General features: G+C 58.1%; 9 protein-coding genes across 9 annotated transcripts; 3 read left to right on the plus strand and 6 right to left on the minus strand.

Annotated features, from left to right (window-relative positions):
* Positions 1-974: 974 nt before the first annotated feature.
* Positions 975-2022, minus strand: SDRG_12079 (hypothetical protein). The gene has a single exon (XM_008618139.1). The coding sequence runs from the start codon at positions 1974-1976 to the stop codon at positions 1236-1238; it is 741 nt and encodes a 246-aa protein (XP_008616361.1). The 5' UTR covers positions 1977-2022; the 3' UTR covers positions 975-1235.
* A 1928-nt stretch (positions 2023-3950) lies between these two features.
* Positions 3951-5548, minus strand: SDRG_12080 (hypothetical protein). The gene is made up of 8 exons (XM_008618140.1): positions 5347-5548; positions 4923-5301; positions 4771-4879; positions 4551-4720; positions 4408-4505; positions 4218-4361; positions 4121-4171; positions 3951-4070 (listed from the first exon to the last, which is right to left on the minus strand). Exons 1-8 carry the CDS (start codon positions 5461-5463, stop codon positions 4023-4025), a joined length of 1116 nt encoding a protein of 371 aa, XP_008616362.1. The 5' UTR covers positions 5464-5548; the 3' UTR covers positions 3951-4022.
* A 339-nt stretch (positions 5549-5887) lies between these two features.
* SDRG_12081 (hypothetical protein) lies at positions 5888-8889 on the minus strand (the record flags this gene model as incomplete). Its single annotated transcript, XM_008618141.1, has 9 exons — positions 8331-8889; positions 8179-8276; positions 7922-8132; positions 7700-7873; positions 7128-7654; positions 6897-7071; positions 6590-6801; positions 6049-6533; positions 5888-6003 (listed from the first exon to the last, which is right to left on the minus strand). Exons 1-9 carry the CDS (start codon positions 8835-8837, stop codon positions 5888-5890), a joined length of 2505 nt encoding a protein of 834 aa, XP_008616363.1. The 5' UTR covers positions 8838-8889.
* Positions 8890-9807: 918 nt separating this feature from the next.
* On the plus strand, positions 9808-11114 carry SDRG_12082 (hypothetical protein; the record flags this gene model as incomplete). The annotated part of the gene is made up of 1 exon (XM_008618142.1): positions 9808-11114. One exon carries the CDS (start codon positions 9808-9810, stop codon positions 10960-10962), a length of 1155 nt encoding a protein of 384 aa, XP_008616364.1. The 3' UTR covers positions 10963-11114.
* A 650-nt stretch (positions 11115-11764) lies between these two features.
* On the minus strand, positions 11765-13392 carry SDRG_12083 (hypothetical protein). Its single transcript, XM_008618143.1, has one exon. It carries the CDS (start codon positions 13372-13374, stop codon positions 11824-11826), a length of 1551 nt encoding a protein of 516 aa, XP_008616365.1. The 5' UTR covers positions 13375-13392; the 3' UTR covers positions 11765-11823.
* A 1571-nt stretch (positions 13393-14963) lies between these two features.
* SDRG_12084 (hypothetical protein) lies at positions 14964-15618 on the plus strand. The gene has a single exon (XM_008618144.1). It carries the CDS (start codon positions 14978-14980, stop codon positions 15554-15556), a length of 579 nt encoding a protein of 192 aa, XP_008616366.1. The 5' UTR covers positions 14964-14977; the 3' UTR covers positions 15557-15618.
* Positions 15619-15923: 305 nt separating this feature from the next.
* Positions 15924-17874, plus strand: SDRG_12085 (hypothetical protein). The gene has a single exon (XM_008618145.1). The coding sequence runs from the start codon at positions 16244-16246 to the stop codon at positions 17792-17794; it is 1551 nt and encodes a 516-aa protein (XP_008616367.1). The 5' UTR covers positions 15924-16243; the 3' UTR covers positions 17795-17874.
* Positions 17875-18502: 628 nt separating this feature from the next.
* Positions 18503-19830, minus strand: SDRG_12086 (hypothetical protein; the record flags this gene model as incomplete). The annotated part of the gene is made up of 3 exons (XM_008618146.1): positions 18503-18810; positions 18850-19307; positions 19362-19830. 3 exons carry the CDS (start codon positions 19828-19830, stop codon positions 18655-18657), a joined length of 1083 nt encoding a protein of 360 aa, XP_008616368.1. The 3' UTR covers positions 18503-18654.
* Positions 19831-20973: 1143 nt separating this feature from the next.
* SDRG_12087 (hypothetical protein) lies at positions 20974-21475 on the minus strand. The gene has a single exon (XM_008618147.1). It carries the CDS (start codon positions 21413-21415, stop codon positions 21023-21025), a length of 393 nt encoding a protein of 130 aa, XP_008616369.1. The 5' UTR covers positions 21416-21475; the 3' UTR covers positions 20974-21022.
* Positions 21476-21832: the final 357 nt, after the last annotated feature.

A 21832-nucleotide genomic window follows, 5' to 3' on the forward strand; every position in this document is an offset into this window, starting at 1 on the left:
AGGTTTGCACTGGGAACCGATTCACATCTCCTGCAGAAGAGTCCGACTGACTCGAGCTGCCGACATCACTGGCGCTTCGATGCAATGACGAGCGGTTGGCAGCCGCGAAACTCGCCGCCAGCTCCAGAGCTGATACAATCAGCAGAGTGTTAAGATGCATACCATCAAGTCGGATCGTGACACAGAGCAAGCAGGAGGGATCTTCTTCGACTTCGCAGTGTCTGCGAGTGTACGGAGACTAGCATATTCTCAAATGGGCTGAGAAGAGGTTGCGCCGTTGTTGAAGTGCTCCACGCTTCCATTCCAGTCAGAGTCTTCTCGAGGCTTCCTACGAAGCCGGCGATATCGTATCTTGCTCGGGCGTCTTGTCTGCCCTGCGAAGCCCGCAGAATCCTAATGTGCAGAGAATTTCGACTTGTTGGGCTGCCTCCCACGTGGCGCGCTGTGGGATCGACACCCCAATCTCAGATTTGGTGGTTGGTCGGACTGTCCCAAACAGCATTTCAAGCCAAAACAGAATCTAAAGATCCAGTGGATGGCAACAAAGGTCAAAGGAGTCGGCGCGGTCCATGCCGCCTGTGCGTAATGCCAGACGTTTCGCCACCCGATTGACCCAACGTTCCTGTATCGTCGCTGATTGGCTACATTATGGCCAATCACATTACGATGGGTGGCGCCCGTCCTTAAGCCGCCTCGCCACAGGAAGAATCTGGACGCATTGCGCAATCGCCAACACCTCGTCGCTCTGCAAACGCTGGAAATCTCAGATTCTGCTTTCAAATCCAGGCGAATCCAGGCGAATCCAGCGATCGATTCTTGCGGCTCTCTTGGTACCTCGTGCGCCCGAGGGACTTCCTTCTTCCGTTGCTGCCGTAGCATCATCAACAGCATCGGCTTCTTAGCCTGTGGACGCATCTCTGCAGACCAGGACCTGTCGCTGCACTGCGTATGGATGCAAGAAGGATGTGGCAAGATATGGAGGAGGAGAACACACGGGCGGCGCCGGGTCCGAGCCACTTAAGGCCAATGGACTGGGCGGTCGCCGGTGCGATTGGATATCGAGAAAGTTAACTACCTATGACTAACAAAACTAGCACTAGTACGGATTGCTACAACCGAGGTCGGGGGTCGCAAGACTGCGCGATGGCGGAACCGGAGTTGCGCGAAAGCGAGCGTTGCGCCTCCTAGTTAAATAGGGTGTGGAGCAGCTGCCGCGTCTACACAGGACGGGGCGTTTAAGCCGTCTGCGGGAACGGCTCGGGCACGAACCAGTTGCCTTCGGGCTTGATCGTGTAAAAGTCGTCGAGGTCGTCCAAGTTCCAAGTGACCGGGAACGGCTCGGCCTCGGCGGCCTTGGGCAACGCCATGATCGGGGCCTCGTCGACCCAAAGCGCGGTCAGCATGTCGTGGTTGTTGTTGTTGTTGATGGTCGTCGGCGCTTGCGGCCACACTGCGGCCGGCGTCGGCTCGACGTCGAGCGACTGGAGGGCGAGCAGAATCTCGTCGTGGATCTTGCTCGAGAGGAACTCGTCGTCAAAGCAGTAGTCGCTGGCGGTCGCTGGCTTGGGCACTGGGTGCAGGTCGATGCTGCAGTCGCTGTGGCTGCCTTCGTCGTCCGTCGAGGTCGACGCCTTGCGGAACGACGTCATGTCGGCGGGCGCATAGGCGCGCAGACCGTTGGTGTGCGTCTTGACGTGGCGCACGAGCTTCTCCTTCGTGCAGAAGCGCTTGAGGCACGTCGTGCAGCCAAAAGGCTTCTCGCCCGTGTGGATAAACTTGTGGCGGTTGAGGTTGCCGTGCGTCGAGAAGCAGCGCTTGCAGCCGTCGTAGTCGCACACGTACGGGCGCGCGCCCGTGTGCGTGTTGAGGTGCTCCTGCAGCGTGAACTTGCGCTTGAAGCGCTTGCCGCAGCCAGGGATGTGGCAGCCAAAGCGGCGCTCAGGCGACTGCATGTTCGAGGTCGTCGTCGAGTGCATCGAGGCGAGCAAATTTGGAAATGGCAACTTGGTCGCTTGCGGCGGCTTCAAGGCGACGGAAAATGGCTCCAGAGCCAATCAAAGTCAAGTGACTTGGCAATCGCCTGTCGCCATCTTTTGATTGGGCGGGTATCGTGACCTGGGTTTTTGCGCGCTTTTGATTGGCCGGTGCGTTTTCACTCGCCCGTCGGCGAAGGGTTCGAAGCTGGGCGTCACAATCCCACTAAGCGCCAGCTGGCAAGCTCCAAAGCAGCTGTTCACGCAGATGGTATGTCGTCGCTGGGTCGGGAGAAGGGAGGACGCTCTTGGGTTGATTGTTCCAGCGATATCCTACTTTGAGCAAGAGCAAGCTCTATTTGGCTGTGGCGCATGCGGGCTAATAGCGAGCTTGCTCTCTCGGGCATAACGACGCGCTCGCAGGATGCTGGAAGAAGCGTTCCTCTGTGGCTACCTCAAGTAGTACTCGGAGCAAATGCTCGGTGTGTGGAATATACAGCTGCACTTTGACACTCGAGCATGACTTGCGGCCACATTTGGCCTGGTCCTACCCTCTCAACGTCAGCGTTTTCCTACCCAGCTGGGCGCTGTGTCTTGCTGCCGAGTACAATCACCAAGAACAGTGCTTATTCCACCAAAAGAGCGCCGACGCCTGGCCAGCAGCAAGGACAGGCACCACGATCGCACGCGTGAGATGGCCGTTGAAGCTCGCGACGAGGAACGTGGGATGGTCTCGCGTTGGCGAGACCCGAAAACACGACGGTTGTTTGTGCGGGCGACTTGGCCCGTGGCACGCCAAGTCGTACGTGGCTTCTGAGGACCATGGACTCAGATGCGGCGGCCAATAAGAACGTAGCCTGTAGTCCACGTCTCGGCCCCGCGGCGTTTCATAGGCTGACGCTCACGGCCAATGAGGTTGGGCTCGGCCCGTGACTCGCTGGCGTATACCACCCTCCTTGTGCCAATCTCGCATTGTTGACGCGCGCGGCACACATACTTGCCGGCACCGCGGCCGCGCCGCAAGACGGGCCATGACGCGTGGTGCATCAGGTTATCCCCTCGCGTGATAGGCTCGTGCTACGCCAATGAGGAATCGCGTGGGGCATGACGGCAAGTCCTCGTCGCCGGTCCGTGTCGCCTCGGAAGAAATCCTACACTTGCCGATTAGATGCTTTACAAATTCGAAGCACGACCATTTTGATGCATGTCTCGGATCGGGCTACGTTAGCTTGGTCCACTAGGTCGAGTCGACACGATCAACGTCCAGGTCGTCGCTTCTCGCCCGCCCTTTTCTCGTCGTCGTCGTTCTGCAGGATCTTTGAAGCTCAAATACGCGATCTTGTTTGGATCTCGCGTTGGGTAGCAGCGGCGGTAAGGTTCTCAGATGAGCCTTTGGTCCAGGAAGAATACACTGTATGAAGCGACACTTCATATTGAAACCAGTGTTTGACGACGCCCGGCAGCCACAAGAACGTTCGGAGGCTCGCGCGTGCAATGGATAAGTTCAATTTCCGGTCCACTGCTGGATTTCTTTGCGGACAAAGAAGATGTGTCTTCACAAAGCGAGTAGCTAACTGGACTCGTACGAACTCGAAAGGAATGCTTTTGAGAACACTCGAGTCTAATTGGCGACAGTCGCGTCGTCGGTCGCGTTGTGGCAGCCACAAGAAGCAACGCCGAGCCCTGTAGCGCCGCAAGAACGTTCGCGGGACGGCCCGCGAAAGAGGTCCTCGGCTACTCAGACGTGCGGTCGAGACGTTCTCGCTGTCGCCATCGAGAAGCATCAAATAGCGACAGTCCGATGTGCTGTTAACGGTCGTGTCGTCTTGGCGGCGATCACCCATGCAAACCGCGCTGCCGATTCTTTGGCAATGTTTTGTAAACGAGTAGAGACGCCTTCGTACCGCGCTCGACCACACGAACTCGCGCACGTCTCTTCCACACGACGTACATCAGAATACCCGAATGCACCAGAAGTCCAGAATGCAAAAGTCGATTTATACTGTGATAGTTGCAGTGTTGTAGCTCTCGTATGGATCTATAGTACGTCTATTGGACGTTGACGAACGCGACGATGACGGTCGTGTCGTCGATGACCTAGTTGGCGCAAGATGAGGAGGCGGGTACCCACATCTTTGCGTGTCGACCTGTTCTTCCTTCATCCACCGGCGGTTTGCCTCCAAGATGAGGACATCGACCTACGCCATTCATAAGAACGTATAGTAAAACCAAAAGAACACGTACGGCTTGCTTGGGGTCCGTGTGCGCCGTCGCCATCTTGATCACTTCCTCGTCCGACATGAATTCCCAGAGCCCGTCCGTCGCAATGACGAGACACTTGTCGGTGGCGTCCAAAGTGCGCGTAAAAAACTCGGGCTCCGAGCTCACCTAGTACGTTCTAAGCCACACACGCTGCCGAGAGCGATGCCGCTACCCCCGCCGTGTGCGCGACTGCGTCGCCAAGCGACCGCGACATGGCCAAGCCCGGGACGTCCATGTGACCGAGCCAGACACGCGGTGGACCGTCGATGCCTACGAATCAAATGACGCAAACGTGTGGCTTCCCACAGCACGGACCGTCGTCGTACTCGACTGCAAAGACACGGCCACCGGCGGCCAGAATCCGCGCCTTTTCGTTTGGGCGGTCCGGTTTGTGATCGTCCGAGACGGCTTCAGCAATAATCGTAGCGCCTTGGGCATACCCGCGTGTGACTCTCGAGTCGCCCACATTGCCGACGACAAGGAGCCTAAAATCCACGAAAAATGAGGCATTGGCGAGGCTCGAAGGGGGTCGCACTTGTCTCGGATGACGCTAACGACGCCGGTGCTGCCGCTGAACTCGGTGTCGATGCTCTGGTCACGGAGCACGCGCTTCTCGACGGCGTTCATCGCAAAGGTCATGGCCGCTAAAAGACTATGAGACACGTCGACGGCTAAAAAGGAGTGTACCTTTGATGCCTTCGCAGTCTTTGGCCATGTCGCCCGTCGGTGCAAACCCCGCGTGCTTGAAGAGTTCGTCGGGAAACTGCGCACGAAAGAACTGCGAGACGCCGTCGCCCGCTTCACCGTGGCCGTCAAAGACACCGAGGAGGAGCGACTTGCTCGATGCATCGTACTGCATGATCATCGAGTCTTGGTTCTTCTTGCGCGGATTGTACGGCGCATATCCCTTCTTGCTCACGCCGGCGTAGCACCCGATCGAGGCCGTGCCGTCTTGGACACCGTCCGGGTCCGCAGTCGAGACGTTGGCCAGCCCTTCAACCAGTGTATTGTCGCTGACGACGCTCAAGCGGCGGCGAGCGAGATGCACATTATCTTCGGTCGTCGGCTAGACAAGGCATTTGAAACCCATGGTGGGCTAAAAGGGATGAACCTTCTTCGTCGAAATGCCCTTGGGCGACGCCACGTTGGTGGCCGTCGCGCCCTGCTGCTTGAGCCGGTTCAGGGCCGGGTCTTGGACAATCGAGCCCTTGCGCTTGAACGTGGCCATGGCGGCGGCTCAAAAGTAACAGTGGCAGCCTTTGGGCGCGACGTCCTGTATAAATAGGCGCTTGGGTGGGTGGTGGCCACTGGCGCGTCGTTTCACCAACGCGCGCGTTTCATTGGTTCCCAAACGATCTTTCAAATGGCGCGTGCCAAAAAAGGGTATGGCGCCATCTTGGACGTTTCCGAAAAGGCCATCCACTGCATGAATGCTACTTGATGGAGAAAGCTTGGGCCACGTAACCTTTGCACTACCGACAGCCAAGATCCTCACGAGCTTTTTGATCGATACTGGCTATTACAGCGGCAAAGCATAGTAGTCCCCAACTAGATGGTACAAAGGTGCCACCCCTTTTTGTCGCAAAACGGCAATGTTCGAGTTTCAGAAAAGACGGAATTTTATGCAAAAACTAATAATGAAAAAGGTCCTTCTACACCGTCGGCGGACCCTTGGTCAACGCATCGAGCTTGGCCTGCAGCTTCTGCTTGGGCGTGAGCTGCACGCCGGGGGCGGGCGCTTCGGGCTGCTCCATGTTGCCGTAGGTACCTACATCAACATTGAGCTGCAGACTCGTACAAGCGTGGCATGTACCGCCGCGGATGCCTCGGAGGCGCTTCTGCAAGAGAATGCCACACACGGCCAGCGGTAGTAGGAAGAGCGCGACGAGGAAGACGCAGAGGGCAATGTTGAGGCAGAGCCCAAGCAGATCCTGGCACAGCAAGTCATGCACGATCGCATACTCTTGGTTGATCCACGAGCAGCCTGCGTCACTCGTACACTCGACAGCGTTGATTTGACTCCACACACTGAGCTTGGTCAATGGCGGCAGCTGCGTCGTCACGAACGCATTGAGCTTGGTCGCATACGTCAGGCCCGCGTTCAGAAGACTCTGACTGCCGCCCGGCCAGCCCTTGGAGTTGTTGTAGTTGGTGTTGCCCTGGTAGTCTTGGTTCATCATGTACAAGGTGCTCTGGATCTTGGCAGCGGCTTTGGCGTACACGCGCGCATCCTGGAACGAGACCAGGCACGCCGAGCCTGGGTTACACTTTTTCTGCATAAAGCACAGCGACGGGTCCCTACGACGACTTAGATCTTATGCAAAAGGCAGTGATGAACGCACGCATCATCAGACTTGCAGCCCGAACTCGCGAGCGTCGACTCGTAGAGGTCCCACGGCGTCTCGAGCTGTTCAACCTTCGATGCCGTTACTTTTTGCGGCGGCATGTCGCGCACGGCCGCCGAGAGCAGCGTCGCTTGGATGTCCGCCGAGTAGCCAAAGTCTCCGAGGCTGTAGACCGTAATCGGGTTGCTCTGGAGCTGCTGGAAGGCCGTGAGCGGCGCCACCTAGCCTCGTTTTCAGCGCTATGGTTCGTAAACATCTAGGTCCTACGCTCTGGGCGACCGAGAGACGCTCGTAGAGGCCACACGAGGCCGTATACGCCGGCGTCATTTGCAGCGCGGCGAGCGTGCTTGTACCTACATTGTCCTTTCATATTCCATCCTTCGATGGCACAAGTACCTTGGATGCATGACGTGAGGATGCCTGAAGTTTCTGCCGAAAAGTACGGGGCCATGTTGTTGACAATCATGTCGAGGTACTTGCAGCCGTCGTACCTACAGTTGATACAAAGTTGATACACAGTTGATACAACATAGACGCAAAAACCTACCAGAGCGCCGAGACTGCAATCAAGAGCGAGGCAACGACAAAGCTGATGATGCAGAGAAGGACACCGAGGATCCAGCTCACATGCAAGAGGTGGACCATCTTGGAGTTGTTTTTGCACACGCCACGCGCAAAGCCAAGCATGCCGAGGAGCGACACGAAGAGCCCGAGGATAAAGATGCATAGCACAAGGCCCGACCGGCCGTACGAGATCTCGTCAAACGACGTCTGCACGGTGCTCACGGCCGCGTTCGAGTTGTTGGTCGCAGCGGCAAGGACGTCGAGGTTGAACTGCGCCGTGTTGATCGCGTTGAAGAGAGTCGCCGATCCGTCGTACATGGTGGTGCGCGCGAGCTGGAAGGTCGTATCGAGCTGCGACGCGGTCGTTGCGATCGCAGCCGTAATCGTACGCGCTTGGGTCGTCGCGCCGCCGCAGAGAGCCACCGGACACTGGAGGCACACGCTGTCCTTGTTCACACACGTTGTCGGAAACGCACTTGAGTAGGTCGAGTCGATGGCCGCGCCCATGGTCTTTGCGCGTATGAGCAGCGATGGTGGAGGTAGAGACAAGAGTACCTGAAGGGCCTTGGCACCCGCGACGATCCAGTCGGTGTTGCCGAGCGCCGATTTCATAGCCGAGACGGTCGCCGCCTGGCTGGCTTCGATCGCGTTGAGCGGTGCGAGGAGGTTCTTGGCGTAGACCTGCGCGTTGGCGAGTACTTCGTTGAGCGATGCAAACAGATCGTGCATCTACGTAACGAAATATGAGAAAAAGACGACGGTACATGAGGTTCGAACCCGCGCCGTGACGCTGTTGTTTTGAATATACGCGGCGACGCTGCAGATGAAGATGGCGAGCGAAAAGAGGAAGAAGCTAATGCCCGGGATCAAGACCGCGCACCACGTGTAGCCTCGCTCGATCGGGTCCCGGCCGCCGCACTTGTTGCACACGCAGCGCAGCACGAAGAACGCCAGAAAGCCCAAAAAGGTCAGCACCGCCAGCGTGATCCTACCCGTTTGTGAGCTCCTCGATACGTATGCCTAGAGATGCGTACCCTGGTGCAGCGTACGGCACGAGCGACTCGGCGTACGTTTGTTGGACCCAGCCCAGCGCCGTATCGATCTGAGCTTGCGTGTACCGGGGCTGGCGCGGCTACAGACAATAGTGTCCATCATGAGCGTTTAGAGATGATAGGTACGACGGTACGCTAATGTTGGGGTTGGGCGTGGGCCAGAGGCAGTTGGCGAGGCGCTCGCACTGTCCCGGGAGCGCGGCGCACGAGCCATTGCCCGGGACGACGATACAGGCGTTGTTGCGGTCGCGCGCCGCATTCGTGCTCGTGTTGGCCACGCAGCGCGTCAGGTCGGCCGCCGTCGATGTGAGGTGGCAGAACGCGATCATCATGTTGGTGAGCGACGTATTGTACCAGGCGGCGGACTCGGACCGGAGGCCGTCCATAGCCTGCACGGCCGACCGGCCCTGCAGCACGACGCGCGCTTGGTCAAGCGTGTCGAGCGTCGAGAGGTTCGTCGCTTTGAGGCTGCCTGTCTGCGGCTGCGTCACCTTGGTCGGTGCGTTCGTCGCCAGAAGGCTCGGGCACTGCGCTGTCCACGAGGCAAAGCCCGTGGCCGAGCACTGGTTCGCGGGCGGCCAGCTCTGCCCATGCACGCTGGCGGCAGCGATGGCCACTGCGGCGAGGACTCGGACGGCCATGAGGTCTCGGCGAATCTCGGAATGACGTCCAAGCCATCGCGCTTGCTGTTTTTAGATCGCTAAAGATAGTTTTTCACAGTATTTGTTGAAAAATCCGGATACGTGGTGCAATGTGGCGAGAATAGTGTATATTGAATTTTACGCTACTATGGCGTAAAGAAGTCAAAAAGAGTGGTGAGAGAGCGATGGCAGCGATGCGTATTAGTGCTTGCACGACGTAGTAATCGGCTTTCGATCCTTCGACTGCCTCCTTGCTGCTGGAATGGGACGTCGGACCATTGTCCGGATAGTTGCACGTGGCACGTTCTCCGGCGTGTGCCGAAAATAGGCCTACCGTATTACACTATATCGGTGCATTCGGCGGATGCCGAAGCCAGCGGTTACAAGCCCGCCATTTTGAAAGATCCCAGTCAGTCCATGACTGTCTTTTGGGGCGCAGAGCAACCTTGCGCTTGCTTGCGGTTGGTATATAAGGTGTCGACGTATGAGCCACTTCACACGTGAATGGTCGGCAACGACCGAGCCAACGAGGCTCGCACTGGCGATGGCCATAGCGGAGGCAGCGGCCCGACAGCCAATAAACCGTTGTCAACGTCGTCCGCGTCGTGTGGGACCTAGATCGAACCTATGTGCGGTGGTCGCTTGGGACCCCTGGACGACTACATGTAGTCACATGGGGTTTCTATGGTATTGAGGTCCTCTGCCACAACCTGTTAAAAAGGCCATGGCATAGACCACGAGCTCGTCTTGGCAGAGGGATGCTGGAAAAGGCATCGCTCCACCCAGCGCTCCACCCAAGACGATATACCACATTTCCACATGTCCGAGCAGTCCCAAACCAAACCAAACTGGCCATCGAAAGAATAGACATCGTACAGCCTGCCACGTCATGACCGTTTCAACTGTATGGTATACAAAATCAAAGCTTTAAGGTTGCTGCGACCAGCCGTCGCGACTTTATTATTTGCGAATGGCGAGCGTCGTGCTGACGTCGCCGCCGCTGGCCGCGCGCATCTTTGGCTTCCAATTTGGCATCTACGAAGACATCCGGCATCGCTTTCTCGAGGCGCGCTCCTTGACGTTGGTCAAGACCTCTCTCTGGATCGAACGCGTCTACGTCTTCCCGCCCGGCTTTCGGCCCATTCACCACTGCAACGAACCGACAATGCCTGTTACCTTCTTGTCCCCGTACACACTCGGCTTAGCTCGCGATTCTTTGTCTGATGCCCGACTGCCGCTGCACCTCGCCATCTACGAAGGCGACTTCTCCGTGACGCAGCGCATTCTGACCTGTCGCCCAGACCTCGCCTCCGCCGAGGCCATCGACGTCGCCTTCTACTGCACCCGCTTTGCGATTGCCTCGTACCTCATGGCCTTGCGGCGCGATGTGCCGCAGCTCGGCGAGCACCTATGGGCATCGACCGACGGAATCCCCTCCGTGGGGCAGCACTTGCCGGAGAGTTGCGCGACCTACGGCGACATTGCGCTGCTGCAACTACTAAAAACGTACACGACAGTCGGGTGGACAGACAACGTTCTCCGCACAGCCATCACTTTTCGCACGCCCGACATGGCCGAATACATCTATATCCACGAGCCCGAGACGCGCTTTCCTGGCGCCTTGGACGCGGCAGTAAGAGCCGGCAAGGTTTCCCTCGTGCACCTACTGCGTCGCGATGGCTACGCATGCTCTGCCGACGCTCTCTCGAGTGCGGTTGCGCGCGGGTACCTCGACATCGTTCACTTTCTTATCGAGGACGGCGTCGCGCTCCATTGCGATGCGATTGGCCAGGCCGTGGCTTACGAGCGACGGGATACTGTGGCGTACCTTCTCTCTCTGGCCAACGTCGACTTGGACATCGATGACGCACTCGCGCTGGCGCTTCAGCGCGGCGACGCAGGAATCGTCAACGAGATTTTAGCGACGGGTCGTACGAATGTGCCGGCGGGGGCTGTTCTTTCTGCGCTACAAGAGAGACAATTCGATGTGGCGCGCTGCCTTCTCTTACACAGCGGTGTCATTAACGTCGCTGCCGTTGACGCAGCCCTTCTTGGCAAGAGCCCCGCGCTGCTTCTTGCACTCCTCCAAGAGTTTGGTATCGAACCGCCGACGACCGCCATGTAGCAGTGCGTAATTTCTTATTCCAAATGAACAATCCGCCTCACGCAGCCCATTAGCCAAGTTAATGACACTCGCACATCATCGCTAGTAGGATTACATCGTCACGCTTCATACATGTAATAAACCCTAATCTCAAAACGACATGAAACTCTGCATTGACCTTCCAAACACTGTTTATACGAAACAGCGTTTGCAGTCAGATGCCTCTGCTGCCGCCAAAGCCGCCGCTGAAGGCGCGTCACGACGGGCCCACACAAGATTCGACCGTGTTATGTGTAGTATAGTTAGTTTCAGTTCCAGTCTCCTCGATGTCCAAAGCCAAACGAGTGAAGAAGCGCAGGGCCTCGACGCCACACCCACGTATGAGGAGATGCGGAGAGCGCACGAACTCCTGCACGGACCAAGCCCTCCAGTCGACATCATCTTCTTCAAGAGGGTCATCGCCGCTGTCGACGCCAGTGGCTCAGCGTTTGCAAGCGTCGCACCAATTTTGTCCTATTCGAGGCGCCAGATCCCAAACCCTATATTGACGACTATTGCGACTGCCAAGGCGGCCACGCGCACCAGAACCGCGACACCTGCACAGTATGCACACTACCAGCCACTGCTGCTCAAGCGTCTTCAAGAGAATGGAACGAACTGCCGACCATCGCCATGTAGCGCTCACATCACACCGACGTTTCAATGCACTGTTTGTGATGTGCAAAACACTGTTTCAGAATGCGGCTCAGAAATGATTTAACCACTGTCCGGAGAAGGAGAGATTCTGTCAACAAGAAACAGTGCACCGATCGCAAAACAAACACTGTATATGAAAGAGAAACAAACGGCTGGATATCGACATCGATCGTCGATCCCACGATATTAAACGAGCGGCTTGTCGGCCGCCGGGTGCGCGTGGCCGTGCTTGGCGGCGTGGGCCTCGGCCTTGCGCTCCAAGAAGGCGTGCCACACTTCGCGGCCGCCCTTCTTGAGGTACCAGTAGTAAAAGCCAGCGATACTCACGACGACAGCGGCGACAATGATGATGCCAAACACAAGACCCGTCGTGCCAGCCTTGAAAAGGTACGTCAAGGCGAGCGCGATGCCCGGCACGATCAAAAAGAGCAGCATCAGAAAGAGACCCGCGACCACCGGCCACCGCGCGCTGTAGAACGCGAGGCGGCGCGCCCAGTCCAGGATCGGCTTGCGCGTGATCGGGATCGGGTAGAAGAGGAAGATGCCCCAAACGTTGAACCAAAAGTGCACAAGAGCGATCGCGACAGCGTCCGGCGACCCCGTCACCCACGACGCAAGAAGCGCCGTCACGGTCGTGCCGAGGTTGGCGCCAATCACGATCGGGTACACCTGCTCGAGCGTGATGAGCCCGAGACCGGCCATCGGCGTCAAGGTCGAGGTGACCACCGTCGACGAGTGCACGCAAAACGTGATGAGCGTGCCGAGGAAGATGTTGACGTAGCCGTTAAAGTCGAGCGCCTTGCGGATCGTCTTTTGCGCCGAGCCGCGGAAGAGCTTTTGGAGCATATAGACAAGCGAGACGAGCGACATGACGAGGAGCGTAAAGCCGATCGCGAGGCAGATGCCACCGATGGCGCCGCCGCTCATCGAGCCGCTCTTGTACGACGAGAGGAACGCGCCGCCCTTGAGAAACACCGCCTTCTCACATGTGACCTTGCCGAGCGACACCTTTTCAATCATGCTCTTGTCGACGCGGATGAGCTGCTGCGCGAGCGGGTTGACAATGATGTCGACGGGCGACTCAAAGTACGCGTTGGCCTTGCCGCCCGACATGGACATGGAGAGAAGCTCGAGCGGGTGGAAGACGAGCTCGATCGGGAAGAGGACGATAACCGACCAGATGTTGTACATGTCGTGGACGGTCGCGGCCGCCATCGCGCGCTCAAACTGGTCGCGCTTGCCCATCTGCGCAAAGGCGACCATGATGCAGGTCACGCACGTGCCGACGTTGGCACCCATGATGATCGGGACGCCTTGGCGCACCGTGAGACCCTTGGCACCCACGAGGGCGACGGTGATGGACGTGACCGTGCCGGACGAGTGCAAAACGGCGGTCGAGACGACGCCGACCATGAGACCCGCGATCGGGTTGTCGGCAAACGCGAACGCCGACTTGGCTTCGCAGCCGAGGAGGAGCGAGAACGACTCGCCGATCCACTTGACAGCGACCATGAAAAAGTAGAGCGAGCTCATGGCCAGCACAAAGTAAAAGATGCCCCAGAACAGCTTCATGTACCACGGAAGGTTGGCGAACGTCTTGTCCTCTTCTTCGAGCTTGATCTCTTCGTCGGCGTCCGTGTAGTCAATGGCGGCGTTGGGCGACCGACCCGCGAGGCCCGGCGTCATGACGACGTTGGCCGACTCGGACTGCAGCACCGTTTCCTTGGCAGCGACCATGCTTGGTGGTCAAAAGCAAATGCAAGAATGAGGTTGAGGAGCAGAGGATTTTTTGAATATTTTTCAGTGTTTTTAGCGATCCACTTTGTAGCAAACTGGAACGGAATCTCGACCGTCGACCAGATGTGTGGCCGGTTTGCGCCGGCGCGCAGTACCACGTGGCACCTTTGATAGGCCACAAGAGACATACGACGTGTCAAGATTCGAGCCGGATTCGATCACATCAGGTTTGAATCTGCTGTGCGGCTGTCGTCGGCGGAGCTTGCCGCCGTATCTGCCCAGACGCTGCTGGTCACGTTACGCTACGTCGCCAGCCGCTCCGTTGCATGGACAGCGATTGGTTACGTGGCTGTCTCCGTGTACCCATATCCACGTGGACCGTGGCGTGATGTGAGCTCAAGGATCTCGGAAGCTCCTTGATTCGGACGTCTCCGCTTCCTCTGTCAGCTCCTACGGCCAAGCGCAGCTCGAATCTGGACGGCCGACTGCTTGGATGGACGCCAGCGATCCGCTTCAACGAATCAGCTTGGCAAGAAACGCTATGGCTCCTCCGCGAAGCTCTAGGATCGCTCTGGGACTGCATCGGGCCCTTTGCTGTTGTAGGGCCGAGGTGTCGATGGTCAGGCTCTAAGCACTTAGTCGTACGCTTTGCCGTTCGGACCCCACCCCTAAGGCACCCGTGTGTGGCAGAGACGCGTCCTTCCTCTCACGGACGGTCACCATCTGACTTGCCGCGCATGGACGCGCATCGTGGATGGCCGACGTTATACGCATGGGTACTACAAGTCACCGGCATAAACACCATTGGTGGTGGTTCATGATGGAGCTACTGTACTTGAGCACCAGACTGGCAGCAACTACCGATGTTGCTCCTGGGACGCGCTCTGGTTGTTGGGCTGTTGGGACCAACCAGGGAGTGGTGATGTACCTGTGACCTCTCGACACTGTTCGAGCAGGAATTGGCAGCTGATGTACAGCTCGACTATTGCACACCGGAATGACATGAAAGGACACTTCATTCTAGTGGCTACCCTCGCTGCTAGGGCGGCCAGCGACCATAGTATGGACTACGTCGCCATGGTAGCTGCTGCCTAACGCGTAATTATATAAACGTGTTTCGCGTTATCTTCGTTGTTATCAAGATTTTGCATACATAGAGATACATAGAGACTAGCAATCCCCTTCTTTATTCGCGCGCCGGGCTGTGGCTGTGGCTGCGTAGGCGGCGGCGCGGAGCTCGTCTTTCGCTTCTGTTGCCACCCGGATGCAAATTCGGCCGCGAGTGAAGCCCATGACGACACGCTTCATAAAGGCCTTCCAGGCTTTGTGGTTGGCAGCAAAGCTACGTAGAGGCCAGCGTAATTAGAGTGACAATATTGCGGCAAAGACAGTCTGTGCAAATGTCTACTCTAATGTATAGCACCCCTATTCACTGCGCGAGTCGAAGACATGGCCCGCCGTCTCGGCGCCAACTTTTCAACGGAGCAGAAAGAGACGCGCCCTTTCTAGCACCGCCACGTGGCAATCTGGATTTTCAGCCAATCACAAGCGCTATTGCGCTCACTTTGCACTGTTTTCTACCAATCACCGCGTCGATTGCGCGATGCGTGCCAAACACACCAGTCATTTTCGTAGTATGAAGTACCCTCGCTGCGTCCTGCTCCTCGTCGCTGCGCTGCTCGCGCTCGCGCAGGCCAAGTCGGCGCCGATCCCGGTGGCCGCTGCCACGGACGCCCATACGCACGACCTTAGCGTTGCCCGCTTCGCCCTCGACGCGCTCAACGCGCACCTCGCGACCGCCCACGCGATGCAAACCTTCTCGACCCCCGACGTGACGCCCGAGGCCGCCAAGGAGTGGACGCTCACGACAACGGACGGCGCGACCCTTGTCGTCCAGGTGGACAATGACGGCGACGCTGCCCAGCAGCTCCATGCGGCGTGGTCGGTCGAGGCCGACGGTAGCCGCAAGATGGTGTATCACGTCAAGGCGCTCCCGTCGTCATCGGCGTGGGTCCTTGGCCTCGGCGTGCTCTTCGTCGCGCTCGGCGTCATCGTTGTCATGTCGTCCAAGCCGTCGTCGATTGCCCGCGCGCGTGAACCCCCGTCGTCGCCCAAGGGCAGCAGCTCGCCGCCGGCGTCGGCCGCGTCGGCCGTCCGCCGTCGCCGGTCCAAGCTCGACTAGACTCGAATCACTATAACCTTATACCGGAATGCATTGCGTACCGTACCTTAGACGCAAACGTTCTTGTGTTGTAGAGTCCTCTTCACCGGATCACTCCACTCCCTAGCATCGACAGCATGGCATTCGATACGAATGAACCCACGCAGCCGTCGCCAGAGTTCAAACGGGGCGACATGTACCGGCTTTGGGCCGTCGCGAAGACCTGTACGGCCGCATGCGGTGAGCCACGCTGCGCAAGAGCGTGCTAGCTACCGCACCTGTCCATGCTGCCGGCGCCACCGCGTCCTGGACCACGCGAATCATCCATCTTGCTAGTATACTTTTTGCGACCATTGGAATGGACAGACGACCGTCAACCTTCAAGAAACCAGAGCGCGGTTGAAGCACCCGGTACAAGCCAGAACTGAAGCGTCGCTACTGTCTTTCTAGATGCACACCGGCACCCACAAGTGGCAACGACGCGAGGTAGATTCAAACCTCATGTGATCGAATCCGGCTCGAATCTTGACACGTCGTATGTCTCTTTCGCCAAAGCAACAAGCTAACGTGGTACCCCGCGCCGGCCCAAGCTCGCAAACAGCTGTTCGACAGTCCAGATTCCTCACCAAGCCAGGCGCAAAACTTTGCTTCGGCGAGATTGCACTTACGTCTCAACCTCATTCTTGCATTTGCTTTTGACCACCAAGCATGGTCGCTGCCAAGGAAACGGTGCTGCAGTCCGAGTCGGCCAACGTCGTCATGACGCCGGGCCTCGCGGGTCGGTCGCCCAACGCCGCCATTGACTACACGGACGCCGACGAAGAGATCAAGCTCGAAGAAGAGGACAAGACGTTCGCCAACCTCCCGTGGTACATGAAGCTGTTCTGGGGCATCTTTTACTTTGTGCTGGCCATGAGCTCGCTCTACTTTTTCATGGTCGCTGTCAAGTGGATCGGCGAGTCGTTCTCGCTCCTCCTCGGCTGCGAAGCCAAGTCGGCGTTCGCGTTTGCCGACAACCCGATCGCGGGTCTCATGGTCGGCGTCGTCTCGACCGCCATGCTGCACTCGTCCGGCACGGTCACGTCCATCACCGTCGCCCTCGTGGGCGCCAAGGGTCTCACCGTGCGCCAAGGCGTCCCGATCATCATGGGCGCCAACGTCGGCACGTGCGTGACCTGCATCATGGTCGCCTTTGCGCAGATGGGCAAGCGCGACCAGTTTGAGCGCGCGATGGCGGCCGCGACCGTCCACGACATGTACAACATCTGGTCGGTCATCGTCCTCTTCCCGATCGAGCTCGTCTTCCACCCGCTCGAGCTCCTCTCCATGTCCATGTCGGGCGGCAAGGCCAACGCGTACTTTGAGTCGCCCGTCGACATCATTGTCAACCCGCTCGCGCAGCAGCTCATCCGCGTCGACAAGAGCATGATTGAAAAGGTGTCGCTCGGCAAGGTCACGTGTGAGAAGGCGGTGTTTCTCAAGGGCGGCGCGTTCCTCTCGTCGTACAAGAGCGGCTCGATGAGCGGCGGTGCCATCGGTGGCATCTGCCTCGCGATCGGCTTTACGCTCCTCGTCATGTCGCTCGTCTCGCTTGTCTACATGCTCCAAAAGCTCTTCCGCGGCTCGGCGCAAAAGACGATCCGCAAGGCGCTCGACTTTAACGGCTACGTCAACATCTTCCTCGGCACGCTCATCACGTTCTGCGTGCACTCGTCGACGGTGGTCACCTCGACCTTGACGCCGATGGCCGGTCTCGGGCTCATCACGCTCGAGCAGGTGTACCCGATCGTGATTGGCGCCAACCTCGGCACGACCGTGACGGCGCTGCTCGCGTCGTGGGTGACGGGGTCGCCGGACGCTGTCGCGATCGCGCTCGTGCACTTTTGGTTCAACATCTGGGGCATCTTCCTCTTCTACCCGATCCCGATCACGCGCAAGCCGATCCTGGACTGGGCGCGCCGCCTCGCCTTCTACAGCGCGCGGTGGCCGATGGTCGCAGGTCTCTTTCTGATGCTGCTCTTTTTGATCGTACCGGGCATCGCGCTCGCCTTGACGTACCTCTTCAAGGCTGGCACGACCGGTCTTGTCTTTGGCATCATCATTGTCGCCGCTGTCGTCGTGAGTATCGCGGGCTTTTACTACTGGTACCTCAAGAAGGGCGGCCGCGAAGTGTGGCACGCCTTCTTGGAGCGCAAGGCCGAGGCCCACGCCGCCAAGCACGGCCACGCGCACCCGGCGGCCGACAAGCCGCTCGTTTAATATCGTGGGATCGACGATCGATGTCGATATCCAGTCGTTTGTTTCTCTTTCATATACAGTGTTTGTTTTGCGATCGGTGCACTGTTTCTTGTTGACAGAATCTCTCCTTCTCCGGACAGTGGTTAAATCATTTCTGAGCCGCATTCTGAAACAGTGTTTTGCACATCACAAACAGTGCATTGAAACGTCGGTGTGATGTGAGCGCTACATGGCGATGGTCGGCAGTTCGTTCCATTCTCTTGAAGACGCTTGAGCAGCAGTGGCTGGTAGTGTGCATACTGTGCAGGTGTCGCGGTTCTGGTGCGCGTGAGCGCCTTGGCAGTCGCAAGAGCCGTCAATGTAGGGTTTGGGATCCGGCGCCTCGAATAGGACAAAATTGGTGCGACGCTTGCAAACGCTGAGCCACTGGCGTCGACAGCGGCGATGACCCTCTTGAAGAAGATGATGTCGACTGGAGGCTTGGTCCGTGCAGGAGCTCGTGCGCTCTCCGCATCTCCTCATACGTGGGTGTGGCGTCGAGGCCCTGCGCTTCTTCACTCGTTTGGCTTTGGACATCGAGGAGACTGGAACTGAAACTAACTATACTACACATAACACGGTCGAATCTTGTGTGGGTCCGTCGTGACGCGCCTTCAGCGGCGGCTTTGGCGGCAGCAGAGGCATCTGACTGCAAACGCTGTTTCGTATAAACAGTGTTTGGAAGGTCAATGCAGAGTTTCATGTCGTTTTGAGATAAGGGTTTACTACATGTGTGAAGCGCGACGATGTAATCCTACTAGCGATGATGTGCGAGTGTCATTGACTTGGCTAATGGGCTGCGTGAGGCGGACTGTTCACTTGGAATAAGAAATTACACACTGCTACATGGCGGTTGTCGGCGGTTCGATACCAAATTCGCGGAAAAGGTCGAGTAGCGGCGCTGTGTCGTCGGTGTACGTGCGAAGGAGGTTGGCGTCAATGGAGGCGACGTCAAGGCGGAAGCCGTGCGAGAGAAGACAGCGCGCGACGCTCAGGCGCTTTCTTCACAGGGCTGAGGACACCGCTCCGTGCGGCACCGAGACCCGACCGGAGGCCAAGAGCTGCTCCACAATATCCACGTGGCTACGGCGCAGTGCTGCAGCGAACGCGACCTGGACTTGAAGGCTGTCGTCGTCCAGTGAGAGGAGGTATGCGACGATGTCGCGTCGGTTGTAGGCTGCCGCCACCACAATGGTGTACTGGCGTGGCCCGGCTCCACACTCCTCAAGGAGAAAACGGACGACGTCGAGGTGGTCACTCTTAATAGCTTGCTCGACGGCGTCGATGGAGCACGTATGGCCATCGCGATGGAGCATCTGAACGAATGCGAGCATGCCACTGCAGGCTGCCTCGTTCACGAGCTCAGCAAAGTGCGTCTCGGGCATTTGCGAGTAGAGGAACGTTGCGACGTCCAACGAGCGCATGAGGAGGGCCTTGCGCAAGGTATTGTCTGTCCACCCTTTGCGCGTGTACGCTCGCAGCAGCTCAAGATGGGCTACAGAGCAGTGGGATACCACACAACGTATTGGCAAGTGCTGCCCGATGGGACTGTCGTAGCCGTTTGGTGTCCACGGAAACAAGTGCTCGCCAAGCTGCGGTAGATGCTGGCGTAAGGTCATGAGGTACGAGGCAATCTCAAAGCGGCTGTGGCAGAAGGCGACGTCGATGGCCTCGGCGGAGGCGAGGTCTGGGCGACAGGCCAGAATGCGCCGCGTCACGGAGAAGTCGCCTTCGTAGATCGCAAGATGCAGTGGAAGTCGCGCATCGCGCAAGCAATCGCGAGCTAAGCCGAGTGTGTACGGGGACAGGAAGGTAATAGGCATTGTCGGATCGTCGCTGTCGTAGATGGGCCGAAAGCCCGGCGGGAAGACGTAGACACTGGCGCGGTTGGAAGACGTCGTGACCAACTCCACGGTGCGCGCCTCGAGAAAGCGACACCGGATGTCTTCGTAGACGCCAAATTGGAAGCCAAAGAGGAGCGCAGTCAGCGGCGCCGACGTCAGCACGACGCTCGCCATGGTGCAAAATGAAGAATGTGGGGCCCGACATTCCGTGATTCGGATGCGTGGCTTTGTCCCGAATACAAAAAACAAGCTTATGACGTGGCAAGCTAATGGATGTTTTCGATGCGCATTCAAACGAAGCCATTTGCCGATGGATTTGCACCTGCTACTGATGAACCTTTCTATACATGTATTGTACAAGTATGCAACAAGTCGACCTTGCTAATCGTGAACAGCGAGTAACTCTAAACGCCGTGGTCGCCCTTGTGTTCTAACGAGAGTCCGCGTCCAGAATCATCAGTCAACGCACTCGGCATGTTAGCGTTGATCGAGTCGACGTCGTCACTCAAAAGAGATGGCTTTGTGGAGGGCAAGGTGGAGACCCACACCACTAACGACTCACCAGTCGACACGAAGCTTGTGCATAGCTCGCATAGCGAGATCGGTATCAAACCACCAACAATAGGAGACACAGTATGGCATACCTACCTCTAGTCAATGACGTGGCGCGTCCTTTCGTCGTGTACACTTTGCCAGCAAATAGTCGCGATCGCAACATCTTGCACGATCCACTGCCACGTACCCTTGGACGTACCTTGAGCTGCAGCACGCATACAAGAAATACCGTCGCTTGGCAGACGAAGGAGATGGAGGTCTAGGCTCCTTGGATACAAACATCGAGATCCGACGCTCTCGCCTCGAATGGCTTCCGCTACTGACAGCTGAATGCGAAGTGCAGACGATACCCCCTTTATCTTACCCTGAGGTCGACCTGGACCTCCTTTCTTTAGATGAGCGCGATGGTAGTATACAGCCATCGACGACCTTTGTCCCTCCCGAGCCAACCTATTACCACTGCAAGCGCAGTTGCAGAGGGCCTCATCTACCTCGTTCATCACTACCATCTTGCTGCATCCCAGAGCGAGGCCCCGACTACGCGAGCATGCTTCGCCAAGCAAGCACTCCCCGGGGTTGGCCTCGTCCGACCTCCAGTCCTTCGAGACCCCTTGCCTCGCTCGCCACTGCTCGAGAGAGGGCTGATGCCCGTCTTCCTACTGCGTACCTACATGCGTCGACGCATGCGACTGCTTGTCCAGGCGTCGTTATGTCTCCTACATGGCCCATGAAGCATGTTGCAGTCGTCATCGACAAGGGTCGTCGGAGCAAGTCGCTGCCTGCATTTCCTCGATCAAGATGCAAGGGATGGCTACCCGTGGATGAGAAAGTCGCCGGCGAGCGCGGCGCGGCCGGCTTGGCGGTAGTTGCGGTCGGTCGGCGTGTGCGACGAGCGGAAGACGTGCGCGACCATGATGGGCCCGTCCTTGTCGCGGGCCTCGGCGACAACGAGGCGGAGGCGGACGTCGAGGTCCATGCAGCTCGCCATGGTGCGCTGGCGCTGGCTCTTGCGCAGCTCAAAGCCGAGGGCCCGCGTCAAGTCCTCGAACGTCGTCGTCGCCGGCCGCGAGAGCACGTCGTTCTTGACGTCGTTGACCTTGTTCTGCATTGCAGTCTTGTGGAAGCCGTCTTCGTAGACCTGGTCCTTTAGAACCGCCCAGCGCCAGCGTAGGACGCCCTTGGTCGTGGCGGTACGGTCGAGCATCGTCGGTTTGTCGTCGGAGGTGGTACTACTACGACTCTCGAGCAGCTGCCAATCGCGAAATGCTCGTTCGCATCTGCCAACTCGGCGCCGACCCCAAGGCGCATGAAGCGTGAGGCGACCATCGCGATGCGAGAGACGCAAGCGCTAGGAAGCCAAAGCCGTTGCATCGGCATTCGCTGGCCATGTCGGCGGCGTGCACCGGCCGACATGGAGCCATCGGCGCGTCGGTCGACTGCAACTTCAACCCTTGAAGGTGGCAAGCATGCCCAGGCGACGACCGTCGATTCGCCTAATACGAGACAAAGACCACGTCGCTACTCGCCGGCGCAGACGCCTCGCATCCGCTTGGCGCGGCCGCATTATCTCTGCGTGGCTGCCTCCACGAGGGCCAGCATGCGCGGAGGAGGCTGGCGTCGG

This window comes from Saprolegnia diclina, assembly GCF_000281045.1.
Source record: "Saprolegnia diclina VS20 unplaced genomic scaffold supercont1.46, whole genome shotgun sequence".
Classification (NCBI taxonomy): domain Eukaryota; phylum Oomycota; class Saprolegniomycetes; order Saprolegniales; family Saprolegniaceae; genus Saprolegnia; species Saprolegnia diclina.

What these genes read in the sequence shown, in the direction of transcription:
- SDRG_12083 (XM_008618143.1), bottom strand. Translation starts at nt 13,374, where the DNA reads ATGGTCGCTGCCAAGGAAACGGTGCTGCAGTCCGAGTCGGCCAACGTC.
- SDRG_12079 (XM_008618139.1), bottom strand. Translation starts at nt 1,976, where the DNA reads ATGCACTCGACGACGACCTCGAACATGCAGTCGCCTGAGCGCCGCTTT.
- SDRG_12084 (XM_008618144.1), top strand. Translation starts at nt 14,978, where the DNA reads ATGCGTGCCAAACACACCAGTCATTTTCGTAGTATGAAGTACCCTCGC.
- SDRG_12085 (XM_008618145.1), top strand. Translation starts at nt 16,244, where the DNA reads ATGGTCGCTGCCAAGGAAACGGTGCTGCAGTCCGAGTCGGCCAACGTC.
- SDRG_12080 (XM_008618140.1), bottom strand. Translation starts at nt 5,463, where the DNA reads ATGGCCACGTTCAAGCGCAAGGGCTCGATTGTCCAAGACCCGGCCCTG. An exon ending in CAGTCGCGCACACGGCGGGG is followed by an intron (nt 4,362 to 4,407) that starts GTAGCGGCATCG and finishes AGAACGTACTAG; the next exon opens with GTGAGCTCGGAGCCCGAGTT. An exon ending in GGTGGATGAAGGAAGAACAG is followed by an intron (nt 4,071 to 4,120) that starts GTCGACACGCAA and finishes TGCGCCAACTAG; the next exon opens with GTCATCGACGACACGACCGT.
- SDRG_12087 (XM_008618147.1), bottom strand. Translation starts at nt 21,415, where the DNA reads ATGCTCGACCGTACCGCCACGACCAAGGGCGTCCTACGCTGGCGCTGG.